At 43.3% G+C, this 17,985-nt stretch overlaps 2 protein-coding genes across 2 annotated transcripts; one reads left to right on the top strand and one right to left on the bottom strand.

The window, feature by feature from the left end:
• Positions 1–169: 169 nt before the first annotated feature.
• Positions 170–4,698, bottom strand: ube2g1a (ubiquitin-conjugating enzyme E2G 1a). Its single transcript, XM_084449666.1, has 6 exons — positions 4,552–4,698; positions 2,664–2,766; positions 2,372–2,469; positions 2,026–2,204; positions 1,793–1,917; positions 170–1,605 (listed from the first exon to the last, which is right to left on the bottom strand). Exons 1-5 carry the CDS (start codon positions 4,595–4,597, stop codon positions 1,831–1,833), a joined length of 513 nt encoding a protein of 170 aa, XP_084305792.1. The 5' UTR covers positions 4,598–4,698; the 3' UTR covers positions 170–1,605; positions 1,793–1,830.
• A 5,073-nt stretch (positions 4,699–9,771) lies between these two features.
• On the top strand, positions 9,772–16,983 carry spns3 (SPNS lysolipid transporter 3, sphingosine-1-phosphate (putative); the record flags this gene model as incomplete). Its single annotated transcript, XM_084449881.1, has 12 exons — positions 9,772–9,973; positions 10,093–10,158; positions 11,702–11,838; positions 12,059–12,210; positions 13,443–13,509; positions 13,932–14,074; positions 14,210–14,362; positions 14,458–14,647; positions 14,974–15,039; positions 15,134–15,232; positions 15,375–15,546; positions 16,847–16,983. The coding sequence occupies 12 exons, from the start codon at positions 9,772–9,774 to the stop codon at positions 16,888–16,890; spliced, it is 1,491 nt and encodes a 496-aa protein (XP_084306007.1). The 3' UTR covers positions 16,891–16,983.
• Between the last annotated feature and the right edge of the window lie 1,002 nt (positions 16,984–17,985).

The following is a 17,985-nucleotide window of genomic DNA, read 5'->3' as shown; positions in this document are numbered from 1 at the left end:
ATAGATACATCTAAATGGTTTCTGAGTGTCATGACTAATTGATAAAGTGCGCTTTAAAGCACAACCATACCACATGGAATGTTTGCTTAGTGTATAAGAAAGAAACACCCTCACAAATATTGAAAAAAAATCATATTTTAGAAGAACTCACTACAGGTGACAATTTCCATAACATGAAAAATATACATCAGTATTTTGTCTTTGTACATTAGGCAAGTAAACTGTAATAGTCCATCAGTGAGCCAGAATGAAAGAAACTGACAAAACTAATGATAGGGGGAGGTGCCAAAGGAAAGGGCACATACACAAGACATACACACACACACTCACACACACACAGGACATACACACACACACTCACATACACACACACACAGGACATACAGTACATACACAGGACATACATACACATACACTCACACATTCTTAAACATACACAGGACATACATACACATACACTCACACATTCTTAAACGAAACCCCTGAAACAACCAGCCAGAATTGTTAAAGCATGCACAACAAATCCTACCTAGGATACCACAAGGGAAACCAAGCGCTGCTATGAAATAAAATAAAATAAAATAAAAATAAAAACATAAAAAACAACGAAGTGTAAATTGGAGAAACAGGCTCCATATCAACCCAAACCTCAGAATATCAAAACTGTAAGACTGTTCACCTGTTCACACATCAGGGTCAAGTTATTGCTACACCAAATTGTTACCAATGTTTTAATTAGCATGTACATCATCCTGGTGAAAAGGGTTGTAAAATAATTTGCACACATACAGATTTATGTTGTGTTGTACAACTTTTCTGACGCTAACTTTTACATACAGGGTGCAATTGCCAAGCAATTTAATAGGAGGCACTTTTGAAAAAAGACAAATCAAATAAAAAACTTTGCATGCCAGTAATGGGTATGTCGCTTTTCCAAAGGCTATGGAGCCTGGTGCAAAAAAAATAACAACCAAAAACCAACATAACCTAATCCAAATGGGGACTTTACCTGCAGTGCTATAAGAGTGAGAGAGAACCCGAGCATGCTGTTTTTTATGCATCCCAATGACTCCAACCAAAGCCACCATAAACATTTGATACTCTGGTCATTCTTGAATCAATGCATCTTTCCAATAGTGTGATTCTATAACATTATCACATCCTAACCATTCAGCCTTCTACACACCCTCCTGTCATAACCTGTAACATAACTAATGCACACTAGTGGATGCTGAAGGGGAAGTGGACTAAAAAACTTCAAGAATTTATAGGATTCAAATTCTAACTACGCAAGCGCTATTTATTTGGTACTAAGTGACTTGCTGGATGGATAGGAACAGCTTATATATTATCCGGTTTTGTCTGTGCTATATACAGGTCTTTACAATATCTTCCTGAATGTTGTAGCAGTTCATAGACTTCAAAAAATGCTGTATCGTCTTCTGTTGTTTTAGAGTTGGCACTTGCTTGGCTGTTTTCTGTCAGCAGTTATGTTCTATTGCAGCTTATTGTAGCCAGCCTGTTTCTGCCAGTCAATGAAGACAAACCTGGCAATCGGGTGGTAGAGTGCAGGAAACAGTGCCATGTTGTTTCTCAATTGGAGACCTGTGAAATACAAGAATATGAAACTAAAAGGCAACAGCAGTCAATACAACACTCAACCATTTAGGTAAAATCTTTCCATATCAGACCATGGAACAGCACTGAATGTTTAACCATCATCGTGACATATTCAAAGCAGCATGGTCTGGCTGGCTTGTTAAAGAAAAGACCAAATGTCCAGTACGCTTACCCTGAAATGAAGCTACTGTAGGTGTTGCTGGATAAATATCACTCAAAGGCAGTCTCTTGGCTCTTTCTTACACATCGGGCCACCTTCCTTTTGAATTCTCCATGTCTGTCTTCTCTCCACTCTTTCTATAGAATGAAAAAATAAACATTCAGGCTAACATATACAGTACACATTTCTATGTCTAGATAGACATGAGGGAGACGTATTTCAGGGCCAGGTGAAATGACACTTACTGCAGCATCCACATTGGCAGGCGAGTCACCATTTGGGTCTGCCAGCATGGAGATAACACTAATCATGATGGTTTCCACTGTGTGTATGGGTAGCCAGCGCTCCTCTGGTTTCTCATAGCCATACTTATCCTCCCCGGGCTCGTGCAAAATAGAAATACATACGTCACCATTCTTATCAACTGGAAGAAAGAAAGCAGAAGAGAAATCAGAATTCATGATAAAACGATGATGAATTCATAAGTTAGGGTACTTTCCACCTCTGGTGCTCCTTTAAGGAGACATTTCATATGCCAAACAAGTTATACAGCAAAAAGATTAAACATGTACATAAAATACTTGTACTTACCATTAGGGTGCCATATATCCGTGATAAATTTCATTTTAGGTGGCCTGAGGGGGTAGTCTTTGGGAAACGTGAGATGTGCTTTAAACACACCACCTTCGCTGTAAACATGAATACAAAGACAAAAGGTCAGATATCAGTGGTTGACAGAAGATTGAAGCGGTGAATTAGAATTATTGACAAATAACTGAGAAATGTCACTGCAGGACAAATATCCCATTACAACATCCAAATACATTTCCCCTGAGATCTGGCAATAGTAGATCATACCCTTCAATAAGACTCTCAGACTTACTATAATGTGTCTGGGGGGCCGATAATTAAGACTTCCCATCTGTAGAGGTCATTATCGTCTATCAGGCCTGCGGAGAACCCCTCCACTGGGTTCTTATTCAGCTCTGGAAAAAAGAAAACAAAGCATTAACAAAATGCTATGACTCCAAATATAAGTCTCACTGATATCTACTGCCTATCGCTTTCTTAACCAATAGCTTGTTGGTAAAATTATTACATGCTCTCTTCTAAAGCTATTGCCCAATACATGTGTTGACATTTTAAATAATTGAATTGTATATTAATGTACAGTATTGATGTGTCAAGAAAGTGGGTCAAGCAAGCTGTGGTCAGTAACATGGCATAATTGTAAACAAACTTGTGGAATTCAAATACAAAGGCTTTTAAGCGACATCCGCCACTAATTAACAGCTTTTCACAGCAGCAAAGCTACTAGTTTTTTGGAAACGTGAACACCTTCCTCTTGACTCATGGTCAGATGATCAGTAATTGATCCAGGGCAGGTCAACGTCAGGGATCTCCTACCAAGTTTAGTGTAAACATCAAGTCCCCTTATATTGCACAACACCCTCACAAGTCTTGCAGTGACCACAAGGAACAGCTGCAACGACCACATGGATTGTCGTGCCCCCTCCAACAGAGGTGTGTGTCATCGTACACCACACTGTGGGGGGCTAGCAGACAGTTCACCAGACACATGTCTAAATTGACAACCCGTTTTTGCGTGTGAGTTGATGGCCTTCTTATGCTAGCTGGTAACGAGTACCTCGCTATAACCCGATTTTGCAGCCGAATCCATGTGGGGGAGACTATGTAGTCTCATTTTATGTCTGCTGAGCTCTGCTCTTAGGACAAAGAAGAATCAGGCAGCAACTCAAACAACGTAACGTTAGCTAGCTATGCTAACGTTATCTTACACTATTATGCTAGCTGGCTAGCTCATTGACTAAGTAACGTAAGTAAGTAGTGTTGAATCTAGCAAGATAAATCTTTGTTAGCTGACGTTAGTAACAGTATTGTATTGCACACGAGTATTGACTAATAACAAAAGGGGAGCAAGCCAAACGAACTGTTACATAAAGCTAGCACGCCATATCATCTTACTGGCTAGCTAGTCACCTGCTAACGCTAGCCTCATTAATTAGCTACATGTTCAGCATATAAATTCATTATTACCTAGCTAAGGCTAGTCCAGCCCGGTCATACTACAAATACCACCGACGGTTGTGGTAACATTGGCTAGATACGCTAGCTAATATCCCACAGAAGTGATAAGGTCCCGCCAGTGGCAGTGCAGTAGACGCCACCTAGCATTAGCTAGCTAACTAGCAAGTCACATTAGGCTCGCAGTGTAAAACGTGGATTGGACGTCGTGTTAAATGGGTAGGACTATTCCCTGGAGCAGTTAGCGGTAGCTAACGTTCACGGGACGTTCCATGTTTACAAAATAACGTTGATGAAATTACCGTTAGATATTCTGATATATTTTAACATGGCCAGCTAGATTTAAAACGCGATCTCAAACTGTTACGTAAACTGGCGATTGCTTAAAATGTTAGCTACCCACAACCGGCTAGTGTTTTCCATTATTTCAGACTTTCACTGCAGGTACTACACGGAGCCATATGGGGAGCTTCAGAACCTCGCTGCGCTAACGACGTTATTAATGCTGCGTTTGATTATAACTCGGAGGTCGCGATTTGAATAATTATGTTAACATTTGCTAGCTAGCAAACGTCAGAGCTACAACGAGCCATTTAGCGAACTAAAGACGTAGTTTATGTCCACTTTGGGCCTCTCTTCGCTAACGTTAACGTTAAGCAAGTAAGCTAGCTAGCTAGCCGGGTAAGTAAACCACAGACATCAAATTATCAACACATTAACGTTACCTGCCAGCTGTCTTCTAAGTAACAGTGCTGACTGAGGCTCCGTCATTGTTAACCAGTTTGATCCTTAAATAATGAATATGAAAATGTCAATATTAGACTGTTTAGCTACTTCAATAAATAACGTCAGCCTATGCGTCTGCTCTCCAGTCCGTTTTGCTCAACATTCTCGTTCTGTTCATAGGAGCGCATGCGCACTACGACCAGTGAAGCCGCGTGAGGGCAGCACCAGCTTTACCAGGGAGCGGGTGACACATGCACACACACGCACACCACCGAAAACATAACCTCTCACCCTGCGCTGTCGCTGGGGCAGAGGTAATACAAAACAATATACAAAATGTAGTGTGGTCAGTGTATATTCAGTGAGTGTGCTGTGCAGAGTGTAATGTGTATGGGACTATGTGTATGGGTATATGGTGTGTGCGGCGTGATATGTGAGTGCGAGGCGTCCTATGTACAGTAGCCTACATTCGGTGGTCATGTGCAAGTGTCTCAACGGTGGCGGGGTCCAGGGTGGGCCGGGGAGTCAGAGGGGGACACAAGCCTTGGTGATGAGGCTGGTGGCCGTGGGGAAGAAGCTGTTTGCCATATAGTTCCGTTTGCTTGTACTGTTTTACAATGGTTAATTTGAGGGTGCAGGTAGGCTATCATTGTTGCATGTTGATAAAGAGTTGCGCACAGTTCCAGAACAATCGTCTATCATCTGGACAAATCATTTGTTATCTCTATTGATGGTTAGCCTATGTTTCCTCTAACGATCGGAGCGTCTAAACATAAGCTGAATATTGATGAATTCACCAGTTTAGAAGATTCACGTCAGTTTTGTTTTAAGGATTTGAAGAAGTCGTCTGGATTTATTTCTGCACTTTCATTTTCTGTTTGCACTGTGTATGCAGGTCAGTAGGCCTATGTACCGTGGGGAAGAAGCTGCCTCTGTGGCGTGCGGTCGTGGTCCTGATGGACCGCAGCCTCCTGCCTGAGGGGAGGGGCATGAAGAGATTGAGGCCGGGGTGGGAGGGGTCGGCCGCAATCCTCCTGGCCTGCTTCACGGCCCTGGAGTTGTACAGGGTCAGGAGGGAGGGCAGGTTGCCGCCCATCACATTCTCAGGGATGGGATGACACACTTCAGTTTGGCCCTGTCTTTGGCTGTAGTGGCCAAATGGTGGAGTACGGTTGTCACTCCCTCCCTCCCCCCCTCCCTCCCTCCCTCCCTCCCTCCCTCCCTCCCTCCCTCCCTTCCTGAATGAACTGCCCAATGACGTCTGGACAGCAGAGCGGCTGCGCATCTTTCGCTGCAGGCTCAAAACTAGGGATGGGTATCGTTAGTATTTTCGAGAATACAAGAGTATTGTACAAGAGTACAAGAGTATCGGTATCGAAGCAGTATCGGTATCAATACCGGTATTGATACCGATACTGCTTCGATACCGATACTTAACAATACTCTTATCGATACTCTACCACTTTGGGACTCATACACTGCCTGGGTCGATGTTTCTGCCTCAGTTGGCCTTCATTTACAAAGTGGACTGTCACTGTAATATAGTGATCCTGTCTGATACTTATCCAGCCATTGCTGGTTATGGCTACTTTTGACACATTGGCAAGCTCACCTATGATGTTTCTCTTTTCAACTGCATGCCAAGCAGGTAGGCTATGAGGGTGTCTATGTGTGTATCATGTGCCTATGATAACGTGGGTTGAGGGCTGTAGTCATCTCCCTACACTAACAGTTAACATCAACTAACATCAGAAGACAGAGGCTAAACTGTGCCTACATTACTGATGTAGCTAACTACAGCAAGCAAAAATATTTTCTTTTCAGCATCTCACTCCCAGTCAGAAAATGTCATGGAGGTATATATTTAGTCAGGTAAACACTCGCTGAGATAACACGCAGTATATTAGACCTGTGGGCTAATCTGTCTTTCCAACGAAGCAATTTGTGTGCACATATTGCAGTGATGTAACTGTTCACTGAAGCTGGAAGGTGGAAGTTTAGATAAAACCGAAGTTGTGTCCACATATTGCAGTGATGTAGCCTAACTGTCTTTCCACCTAAGCAAGTTGAGTAACAGAAAAGCTTCCAGATGGAAGTTGTGTGCACATATTGTGTGCACATATTGCAGTGATGTAGCTTTCTACCTAAGCAAGTCAAGTAAAAACCAGGCCAGGTGCAGCCTGGCTTATGGCTGATGGGCGTATACGCTCAAATACATAGTTCTAACCACTTTCGCATGCATTTATTTAGCCTATTATTTATCACACATATGGCTTATTGTTTTATCTCCCCCCAAAAATACAAGTAGATACTAGTATTTTAAACTTGTGATTAATTTTGATTAATCATAGCCTATTATTGTGATTAACTCAATTATGTTTTTCAATCGATCAGCACTAATTTTCATTAATTTCACCTGGAACATTCCAAATGGGGCCAGGTTGGGGATGTCCATTATCAACTTGTGATTATCAACTTGTGCCTTCAGTATACCTTGGGCCAACAAGAAATAAGTGAAAAAATGGTGCTCAGAGAGCACAGACCTCTGACCCTGAATGCATTTTGTGGCTCTGTGTACCAAAATTGTACAGATTCTAAATTGTTCCATGCTACACCCCTCCACCGAGTTTCATGAAAGGCGGTCTGGTAGTTTTTGCGTAATCCTAGTCCAAACAAGCGCAAATTCATAATAGCTGTAACCACATACTGTATGCACATGTGCATGCCAGACCCAATTTTTGTGGACAGACCCACTGACAGAGTTATAGAGCTATAGAGGTGCTAGTCACAGCTAAAAAGAGCAGGATTGGTAAGTTTATGGTTAAAATGGTTAAATTATTAGCATAAAGAGCTAACTTTATAATGCCACAAATCACACATTATTTAACGGAACGACTTGTCCTTATCATATCTTGATGCAGAGAATACCCAAGAATACACAAGTGCGTTGGTCACTGAATCCGATTCCGGTAAAGTGTTCATAAGAATGAATGATGAGTTTTGTGTGCTATATTAGCATTAGTTTCCCAATTTGCCAAAATGGTAAAATTTCAAATGCCTGCCATTTCCTTTTTTTATTTTTTATTTTAGATATCTGCAAATACTTTGACATGGTACAACATGGTAGTAGGCTATACCCATGCCCAGTCAGTTCCTAGATTATTGTTGTAAAAAGTTATAAGCGCTTTTTACATTTAAAAAAAGAAAAAAACATCTCTTCACGCTGTAAACCTCCGTACACCGCAGCGCGGATGAATTTTGTCGTGGAGGTTTACAGCGTGAAGAGATGGTTGTTGTATGTTTGGTGAAAGTAGTACTGTTTACAAGTTAGCTGTTGTTTCGAAATGCAGAGGTGAAAGGACCTATGGTGTTTACAGAATTACTTCAGAGCTTGGTAATATGTAGCCTAATTCCTGAACTTGAAATACATATATCATACTTTTTAGAGTTTTTCCAGTGTGCCCATAGCTAGCAAAGAGCCAGGGCGCACACGCTGACGTTATTGACACAGAACTCTGTACTGCACAAAACAGAAATATTTTAATCTGTAGGCCCTACTAGTCAGATACATGCCAGGGAAGCCAGGAATAGGGCTAAACATGAAATTCAGTGTACTTATCCTTTAAAATTAGGCTGAGAGTTTACTCAGCTTTCTGATCAACTGCGTTAATCAATGAGGGAAAACAAGGTGGGTAAACTCATTCTGCACTCAACAGTTTACCCACCTCTGTATTTACCACTACACCCCTGGCTGGGGCGGAGGTAACAAACACCCGCCACCGAAAACATTACCTCTCGCCTGTTGCTAGGACGGAGGTAAACAAAAAAAAACTTTATCAGAAAGCATCCTGACGCTGGTCCTGGCTCCCGGCCTAATGAGCAACTGTGTGAAAGCATATGACCAGCCCAAAGGGGGCTGGAACCTTTGCTAACTTAATATCCCAGCGGCACATCTTAATAGAGTCTAGGATCTCTAAATAGGATACTCCCTCTCAACAGGCTCAGAGACAGATTGGGGCAATATGACAACAAACAAGATGGAATAAGCCGACCTTATCAAGACTTCATTAACCAGTATGTAGTCTGCTGTTAGATTTCTCGGTAACTTCGATTTGATTTGAAAATACTCAGTTTATAGCCGTCATGTGAGTTTATGGGCTAATCGACCACTGCTTTCTGTGAAACAAACCTTTCTGTATGCTGTTTGCCATATAGTTCCGTTTGCTTGTACTGCTTTATAATGCTTAATTTGAGGGTGCAGGTAGGCTATCATTTCTGCATGGTGATAAAGAGTTGCGCACAGTTCCAGAACAATCGTCTATCATCTGGAAATCATTTCTTATCTCTATTGATGGTTAGCCTACTTATGTTTCCTCTAACGATCGGAGCGTCTAAACATAGGCTAAACATGGATTTAAACATGGATTTATTTCTGCACTTTCATTTTCTGTTTGCACTGTGTATGCAGGTCTGTAAGAACCGTCCCCCTCATAAACTCTAATTAACCTGACAGAAAATTGTCAGCCACACTCAGAACTTCAACAATCAGTGGTCCCATCGAAGAAACATCTGGACCCAGGCTAATGCATATAGCCTCAATCTGTCATATGTTTATTTCGACTTGAGTGAAATTTTCATTTTAGGTTGTTGAGGAAACAATTTACAAAAAAATACCCTCGTGAGATAGACGTTTACTTCTCTGTCTCTGTGGTCGTAGGCTACTCGTTGCCAAGTTCCGTGAAAGAGGAAGATACGCCTCCATATGGCTGCTTCCTTGAGGTTCTGCTATACTTACTGGAAAAGCAACAACATGTCAGTTCGCAATCCTCTGCAACAATATTATATGCTCACATCGCAGGAAACAGTTTCAACGGGAAATAAAAATTGATGCAAGGTCAGCTGTTCATGGTTAACCTCATACTTGCAAAGTGCAGACACGGCTTGAGAGTGGAGTACCGTGTAAATGTTGAGCATGAAAAGCAAGGTGATGAAAAGAGAAGCCATTTGAATCAATAGATCAGTAGCCTTGGGGGTATCTAATCTAACTCACTTTAATAAGGCAAGTCATTCTCTGTGTAATCAACCCTAACCATTGGTGAGCATTTCTCTACAACTCTCAAAGGCTGTGTCCGAATGTCCATACTATACTAGACTGTTACTCAAGACATTTACATTTGTCCATTTCCTTTGTCAGGCGTGGGACGAAAGAGCTTGTTACCATGGAGACAAGGGGACCAGTGATGTCCCGCCAAAATGGTCCCACTTCAGCTTCTCATTACGGCTCCATTGCTGATAGCCCACAAACACCTGGGCCTCCCACAGCTGAGACCAGGGGGATCTCACCAACGCGTTCCTACATAACAGTAGCTATTCTCTGCTATGTGAACTTACTAAACTATATGGATCGGTACACAATCGCAGGTCAGATGCTGCCCTTCACTGGAAAAAGGTTGACACACACACACACACACACACACACACACACACACACACAGTACATGACACTGTGCTTACACAAGACTTGTTTCTTTTTCTCCAAGGGATCCTTCTCAGTATCCAGAAATTCTTTGGTTTAAATGACAGCACTTCTGGACTACTACAGACAGGTATATACTGTATATATAATATATATATATATATATATATATATATATAATATGATGCTGTATACACTCACAACCTTTATAAAAGCATTGTAGCCTACAGAGATCCCCTCCTTATTTGACCCCACACAGGACACAATCATATCACTTCGGATGACAACGAACATCCTGTGAGCACTAATAGAATCTGTGGTTTTATAGTTCTCATGACTGTTGTTTGTCAGATGACAGATATGCCCTATTTTATTTAAGTGAAGTTAGTATTAGGATTTTCAGTTTTTACTAGTTAGTCATTGTATTTCACAGGATAGATTATGATACGATATACTTTATAGTCCCATTAGGGAAATTTGTCAGAGATTAGACGATTGTTGTTTAGGTACAGCTGGATAGATTTAAGTATGGTGTATGGCCTGGTCATGTGTGGGTATCCAACTGTCACGTAAGCACATTTCCTGGCTACAAAGCAGGCAGTACAACCCATATTTGGCCACACGCTACATGTAATAGGCTTCTCAAATGCACAATGGTTTCAACGTAGGCCCCCACCATCAGGCAATACGAATGCCCATGAGCAACGGGCAGTGTTGTCCTCAAATGCACAAAGGTTCCTTATAGGCTGTTTGTTTGAGTCTGGCCAATGTAATGGGCAGATGCATGCATTGATATGTTGATTGCAGCTGGTTTGAATGACATGCAAACCTGAAGACACAATGTCTAATAGGCTAACATGCATTTGTTAATATCAATACTGTTGCATATGAGGCCTGTAGGAAATCACTGTACCATCTCCTTGAATGACCTTTGTTCATACTCAAAATGTATTATTTTACAGGAAGTAAAAACCAATTGCCTGTTGTTGTTTTCATAAAATGTTCAATCACTTGCATTCCAAGTGATGACTTCTTTCCTCATTCCATGCAAAACAACAAATTACTTAGAAGATATAGGTCTGCTCTACCGGCCCAGGTGAACTTCAATCTTAGAAAAAATGTTAAAAGATCGTTTTGAAACCTGTTTTGAAAACTTAACTTGTGTTACAACACATTCTATAACACCCTAATGTTTACCCCCAACTTGTGGGGGCGGCCGAAAAAGTCTCATTGGGCTATTTGGACGGAGTGGAGGTGTTTCATCTGGGCAAATCTGAGTGCACATTTCATCATATATTCATATTTTCATGTTTTCCACTCATGCATGAGGGCCAACATGTTTACAGTGCACTTTTTACCATCTGTTCCTGCATGTGTGTTAGAAAACAGATTATCTCTCACTTTACACCATAATGTAGGCAATAGGGATGCCTCAGGAAGCCAACACAAGGCTCACTCATCTGCAACAAGCTTGTCTTTCACCCATTTTGTTCAGAATTGCTAGTATATTAGAAACTACAATCACAATGTGCCAAGTGTCATGGTAGGCACAACAGATAGCGTTGAGGAGATAGGTTTCTGGTGGCCCACTCCCTCTAACTGCACGACTCACCTTGTCTCATGATGGTATAGATATGAAACCTGTGATGTACAAAATGTTAACACGTTCACAGTTTTCGTCTGCAGTTTCATATTCTTGGCTCCTGTCTTTGGTTATCTGGGCGACCGCTACAACAGGAAGTACATCATCATTGGTGGGCTGAGTGTGTGGCTGGTGACCACCTTGATCAGCTCTTTCGTCACACAGTCGGTAAATGTATTAATGAATGTTGATAGATTGAAATAGACGTGCTGCTCTCACATTATTGTAAATGATTTGATGTTTCCCAATGGAAATGGTTGACATCAACCGGTCAGAGATCAGACAGAGACTTTTGTTTTAGAAAATACATAAAAACAGGTGATGTTATTAGATATGACTGTGGATGAGCCGCTGTAAGCCTGTACCCTGTGTGTCGCTGTCCCCTCAGTACTTCTGGTTGCTGGTGCTGTCCAGAGGATTGGCTGGGACGGGAGAGGCCAGCTACGCTACCATCGCTCCCACTTTGATAGGGGACCTCTTCTCTGGCGGCAAGAGGACCATTATGATCTCAGCCTTCTACATTTTCATCCCTGTTGGAAGGTTAAATTCCTTCCAGTCATGCTATTGTCCTGAGTCCGATAGATCCCCCTGTGTCTGCTGTGGATGTCGTAGCAATTAGTTAACACACACACACACGTACACACAGACATACACCAGTCCACTTCCGGCTTTAGGCCTGGGCCCAGTACCCCCTTCCCCTCACCCTAACCCGGGTCCGTATCCTTTTCCTACCCCCCACCCTACCCCTGACCCCTGCCTCTACCTGGACCCAGGCACACTCGCACACACACAGACATACACCAGTCCTGGGCTCAGATCCCATTCCCCTCACCCTAACCCGGGTCCGTATCCTTTTCCTACCCCCTCCCTACCCCAACCCCTGCCTCTATCTGGGCCCAGGCACATTCACGCACACACAGACATACACCAGTGTTTGCCATGTCTCTCCTATGATGTTTTTAGCCTCTCTTACTCTGAAAATGTAATTTAATGTTATTTATTGCTTTATAAATGTTCTTAGCCGGTAGACAAACATACTCCAGGAGCTTGCTCGATCGCCTTGTTGAGAGGGGTCAGGGAAGAATTTTTTACAGCTCACTTATCTGGCCCCTGGGTGATATTGTTTTTTTGCTTCCCTCTGGAATATGTAGAGGTGGGTCGTATGCCCACCTCCCTTGTTCTCTGTAAAGTGCATTGTGTTGCCTCTGGGTATGAAATGCGCTATACAAATAAAGCTTTGATTGATTGATTGATTGATTGTAAACCCCATATTTTGCGCTCTCTCCTTTCTTGTGGGAGATAGGCCTTCCTTTTTATTCTCAGTTGTTTGTACATTTCATTATACAGTACCTGGTACCTGTATCTCACACATGGTAAATCCGAATCCTTGAACCCATTGAACCCAATCCATCCATTGCGTGCTGTCCTTTTGGGCCTCAGGGTCAAGTAGAATTGATGCTGTGTGAAAAGCTAAAAAAACAAACAAACTTGAAAGCAACACGTTTTGTACTGTAACCTAAATTATAAACCATGCATAACATACTGTACCAACAAACATTCCTAGGGAAAGCTGATAGTGCTATTTCCTCACAATGGTTTCACCTCGTCTGGGGCTTATTGATATAAACGGGAGACAACGAAAGCTGGCAGAAAACAGCAAATTACTTGATGACCCAGATTTAAGATAGAAATTCCACTGTAGGTAATTGCTAAGGCAGAGGTGAAATATGATTGTATTAAGTCATTGTGATTGTCATGTGTGTGTGTTTTAGTGGTCTTGGATACGTCACAGCATCCTACATCACCAGTGCCACAGGGGACTGGCGTTGGGCCCTACGGGTGAGCATTACATTTCACATGGAATCTTTAACCCTTTCGATACGACCACGTCACCGGCAACATTTTAAAAATATCTAACAAATATTTAATAATATAAAAAAAATATCTAACAAATCTACAAATTTCCTCACTCCAACACTTGCTGAAAGCTGAGAAACTGCGCTTTCTAGTATTATAGGGAAAATCCAATTAATATTCAAAATGTTGTCACTGTACTTTCAGGGTTAAAAGGGTTAACGTAACGTTAACACACTTCCAATGTGCACTCCCTGCTCCATAAAACTCCCCCCTATCACCAATAACCCCTACATGCAACTTCATGTTTATCTCACGAGTGCCCTGGCTGTCTTGGTCATAACTTGGTTTCAGCGCTAAAGGTGCTAACGTTATATGTGTTACTGATCATGAGTCCTCTCTGTCAGCTCAACCCCATCCTGGGCTCCCTGGGGCTGGTGCTCCTGGTCTTCCTGTGCCCCAACCCCCCCAGAGGGGCGTCAGAAACCCACGGAGCGGGCGTCGTCGGGCACAGCTCATACTTGGAGGATATCAAGTACCTTCTGAAGAAGTAACTCAGAACAGATGTCTTTCCCCCTTAATGAAATGCTTTGTCTTACCAGTACAAGTAATTCGATATCAGTTTGTTTGTTTGATCGATGTTTGTTTACGTCTAGTTGATCGGTGCTCATATCTCTTTCTCCAGTAAGAGTTTTGTGTGGTCCTCTATGGGAGTGACGGCCATGGTCTTTCTGATGGGGGCCCTGGCCTTCTGGACCCCCACCTTCCTGTCCAGAGCTCTGGTCTTCCAGGGGACCAGGCCCCCCTGCACGACAGAGCCCTGCGACACCTCCAACAGGTACCGCCACACTCCTCACCTTCTCCCGTTCCTTCAAACAGTGTTCATTTGTATTTCCCGAATGCTTGAAAACGGATTTTATTTTCGATGTGCAGCTACATATTCGGGGCAATAACGGTGGGGACAGGGATTCTGGGAGTGGTCCTGGGTTCGGTCATCTCCAGAAAGCTGAGAGACAAGGTGCCCAATGCCGACCCACTGATCTGCGCAGTGGGCATGCTCGGCTCCGCCCCCTGTCTCTTCGCCGCTATCGTACTGGCAGCCACCAGCATTCCAGGCACTTATGTAAGAAACCATCTCTTGCTCTCACGGACGTTCATTACATTACATATTACATTACAGTCCTTTAGCAGCTCCTTTCATCCAAAACCAATTACAATAAATGCATTCAATGAAGTCAAGTGTACTACTACAGTATTCACCAGAACACATAAGTCTATGTCTTTAAGCACCTAAGAGCCTAACTTAGTGCATGAACAGTACAAATACAAACATTCACCAACCAAGGCACATCACATGACTTTAATATAATGCAGTTACACATCTGCTTTAAAGTAAGTAAACTCTGCACAGGTGATTATGTTAGTAAATGTCCACATCTCTATTCCCAGGTGTTCATTGCCATTGGGGTGACTCTACTATCACTGAACTTTGCCATTATAGCTGACATCCTGTTGGTGAGTGGTATTCACCCACTAGATGAAACATGTGATCCCGATGTGATTGGAAGTCGCTGAGTTGCTGTCTGCCTGTGATACTTTTGCTTTGCAGTATGTCGTAGTACCAACCAGGAGAGCTACCGCTGAAGCACTGCAGATTTTGGTCTGTCATCTCCTTGGTGATGCAGGGAGTCCCTTCCTGATCGGCACGGTAAGGCTATTTCTCACGGCGGTAAAGTGAGATAGATATTCCCGGCATACTGTATTTACCGTCGAAATATACTGTAGCTTTGATGAACCGTATTTGTGACCTACTTTTGACCACACGCATATCTTGTTCCACGCGTCTGTAGATTTCGGATGCCCTGGGGAGATACAACCCTGAGTCACTTGAGTGGCGCTTCCGGAGTCTGGAGTACAGCTTCCTGCTCTGCCCCTTCGTGGGGGTCCTGGGGGGGCTGTTCTTCCTCATGACGTCGCTCTACATCACACAGGACAGGAAGGCAGCCCAGACACTGACCTCAGGTAATAACACTCACCATGGACAAAGCTGTAGTCGGGTTGATCCATCTCAGGTGAATCTACTTTTGCATCACGGGAGTATAACTCACAAGTTACAAAAATGCGAGAAATGTTAAATCAGTTTGTTTGTTTTGTTGTGTGATTACGGTGCTGCTCGGGAGACCGTGGCGTTGGACACTGAACACACAGTGGGCTCAGTGTAACCGTTGGTGCCAGACAGAATCATGCCAGGCTGTGCCACTTTGCGATTGCTCACTCAAGACTGTCGGCAGACAATAGTCCTCTTTGTGTCCCTCATCTCCACTGAGTGAACACACCACCCATCCTCCCTATCAACACTGTAGACTTAAACGACGACAGGGCCTAATGATCAGCACCATGCCAGGGGAAGCCCCTTGAATTATACAATCTTAATCAGGTTAGCAGAGAAAGAGAGATGGAGAGGAGGGGGGGGAGCAGTTCCTCACAGATAAAAAGAGACAACTACAGTACGTCTTGATTTTGGGTATCTGAGAGGGCCACATCCTCTCCGGGTTTTGAATCAGTCTGGCAGGCAGCAGAACCCACATGTTGATACTGTGGCACCTCGGATGATAAGGGCTGCTTCCTGCCCAGTGACCAGGGACCGGCTCTTTGATTTTGTGTGCATTGAAAAAGTCTCAAATGTCTGTCTGACAACTTTGTGCCGACAAAGCGCTCACTCACTCACTCACTCACTCACTCACTCACTCACTCACTCACTCACTCACTCACTCACTCACTCAGTCGCTCGCTCACTCGCTTGCTCACTCTTTCACTCACTCACTCGCTCGCTCACTCGCTCACTCACTCGCTCGCTCACTCACTCACTCACTCACTCACTCACTCACTCACTCACTCACTCACTCACTCACTCTTTCACTCACTCACTCATTCGCTCACTCATTCGCTCGCTCTCTCACTCACTCACTGACTCACTCACTCTTTCACTCACTCACTCATTCGCTCACTCACTCGCTCACTTGCTCGCTCACTCACTCACTGACTCACTCACTCTTTCACTCACTCACTCACTCGCTCACTCTTTCACTCACTCACTCACTCACTCGCTCACTCACTCACTCACTCGCTCGCTCACTCACTCACTCACTCACTCACTCACTCACTCACTCACTCACTCACTCACTCATTTCACTCATGTTGGGGTGTCTACGGTATGTATGGTAATCGTATTTCTATGTGTGTGTGTGTGTGTGTTTGTGTGTGTGTGTGCGTGTGTGTGTGTGTGTGTGTGTATGTGTGTGTGTATGTGTGTGTGTTTCAGAAGATCCTCCTCCCCAGGTTGTCCACATGTCAGAGTCCACTTGACTCCACAGCTGGGTGGTCAATTTGAGATGTTTGTCTGATGAAGATCGGCTCACATTGCTATAGACAATAGAACTGAACTGTCCATTTTGCCACATGCTAAAACTACACACAGCTACCAGATCTGACCCAAAGAATTACATTTTAAACTGTTTACTTTCTAGTTCGCCTTGATTGGGAACATAATATGTACATGTATATCTTTTCAAACGCCAATTTTAATTGCTGTTTTTTATTGTTGCTGTTAACCATAATGCACCTTGCTCTGGGCCCAGATGCCTTCCTTGTTTATCTGAACCCAGCCCTCCACAACGACATCAGATCATATCAGAGTGGTGATTTGCAGATGAAAGTGCCTCGGCAGCCGTTTAGACCGACCTATTGATCCCTCCGCGTTCCCAGTCAGCAGCTGCTGCCTGCTAATGAGGTCAGGACTCGGGAGGGCGCCGGGCACTGGGGCTGGACCACACACACCTGCGTTTTAGATCTCCAGCAGTGTGCCAGGGAACACCCTAGTAACTCACATGCTTCCACAGGACTGCCTCCTCTTTATTGTGTGGGGGACGCACTTCAGTAGTTGCTGTTGTTCTGAATATATGTATGTGTAATTGTGATTTGTGTGTTTTTATGTAAATAAATCAAGGCATATTTATTGTGTCCTGTGATGTATTGGCTGGTTCCTTTCTTTCATACACTGTAAGATTGCATAGAAAATAGTGCAATCTATGAATTATCCACTAGATGGCGATGTTTACTCACTCGGTATGGTGCAGCCGTGTCTGGGATCTCATTCTGTAAGTGTTCAATTTGATATAAGCTAACTGAGGAGAAAGTGAGAGGATGTGAATCCAAGACTCCCGCTAGTTAACCACTGGAGAGGCTCCAGGGCTCTGACCAGATATTGAGCACATATATCAGCTGTCATGACAACATGCTGGCCACATGTAAACTTAATGGCTATTTAATGTTCCTCTGTGTTCTGGGCAGTGCCATTAATGAGGGCAGATGCCCTTAAACAGTCAGACTAATAAGCATAGCTAAAAGTGGTAATTAGAAATCAACCAACGATGGGGATGATGGCGTCGCTTCCATGGGAAG

The sequence above is a fragment of the Borostomias antarcticus genome (genome assembly GCF_949987555.1).
Source record: "Borostomias antarcticus genome assembly, chromosome: 15".
NCBI lineage: Eukaryota > Metazoa > Chordata > Actinopteri > Stomiiformes > Stomiidae > Borostomias > Borostomias antarcticus.
The sequence above is the reverse complement of the archived record's forward strand: the minus strand, read 5'-3'. Positions and strand labels throughout refer to the sequence as shown.

What these genes read in the sequence shown, in the direction of transcription:
- ube2g1a (XM_084449666.1), bottom strand. Translation starts at nt 4,597, where the DNA reads ATGACGGAGCCTCAGTCAGCACTGTTACTTAGAAGACAGCTGGCAG. An exon ending in GGATATATGGCACCCTAATG is followed by an intron (nt 2,205 to 2,371) that starts GTAAGTACAAGT and finishes TCTTTCTTCCAG; the next exon opens with TTGATAAGAATGGTGACGTA. An exon ending in CTGCCAATGTGGATGCTGCA is followed by an intron (nt 1,918 to 2,025) that starts GTAAGTGTCATT and finishes TTCATTCTATAG; the next exon opens with AAAGAGTGGAGAGAAGACAG.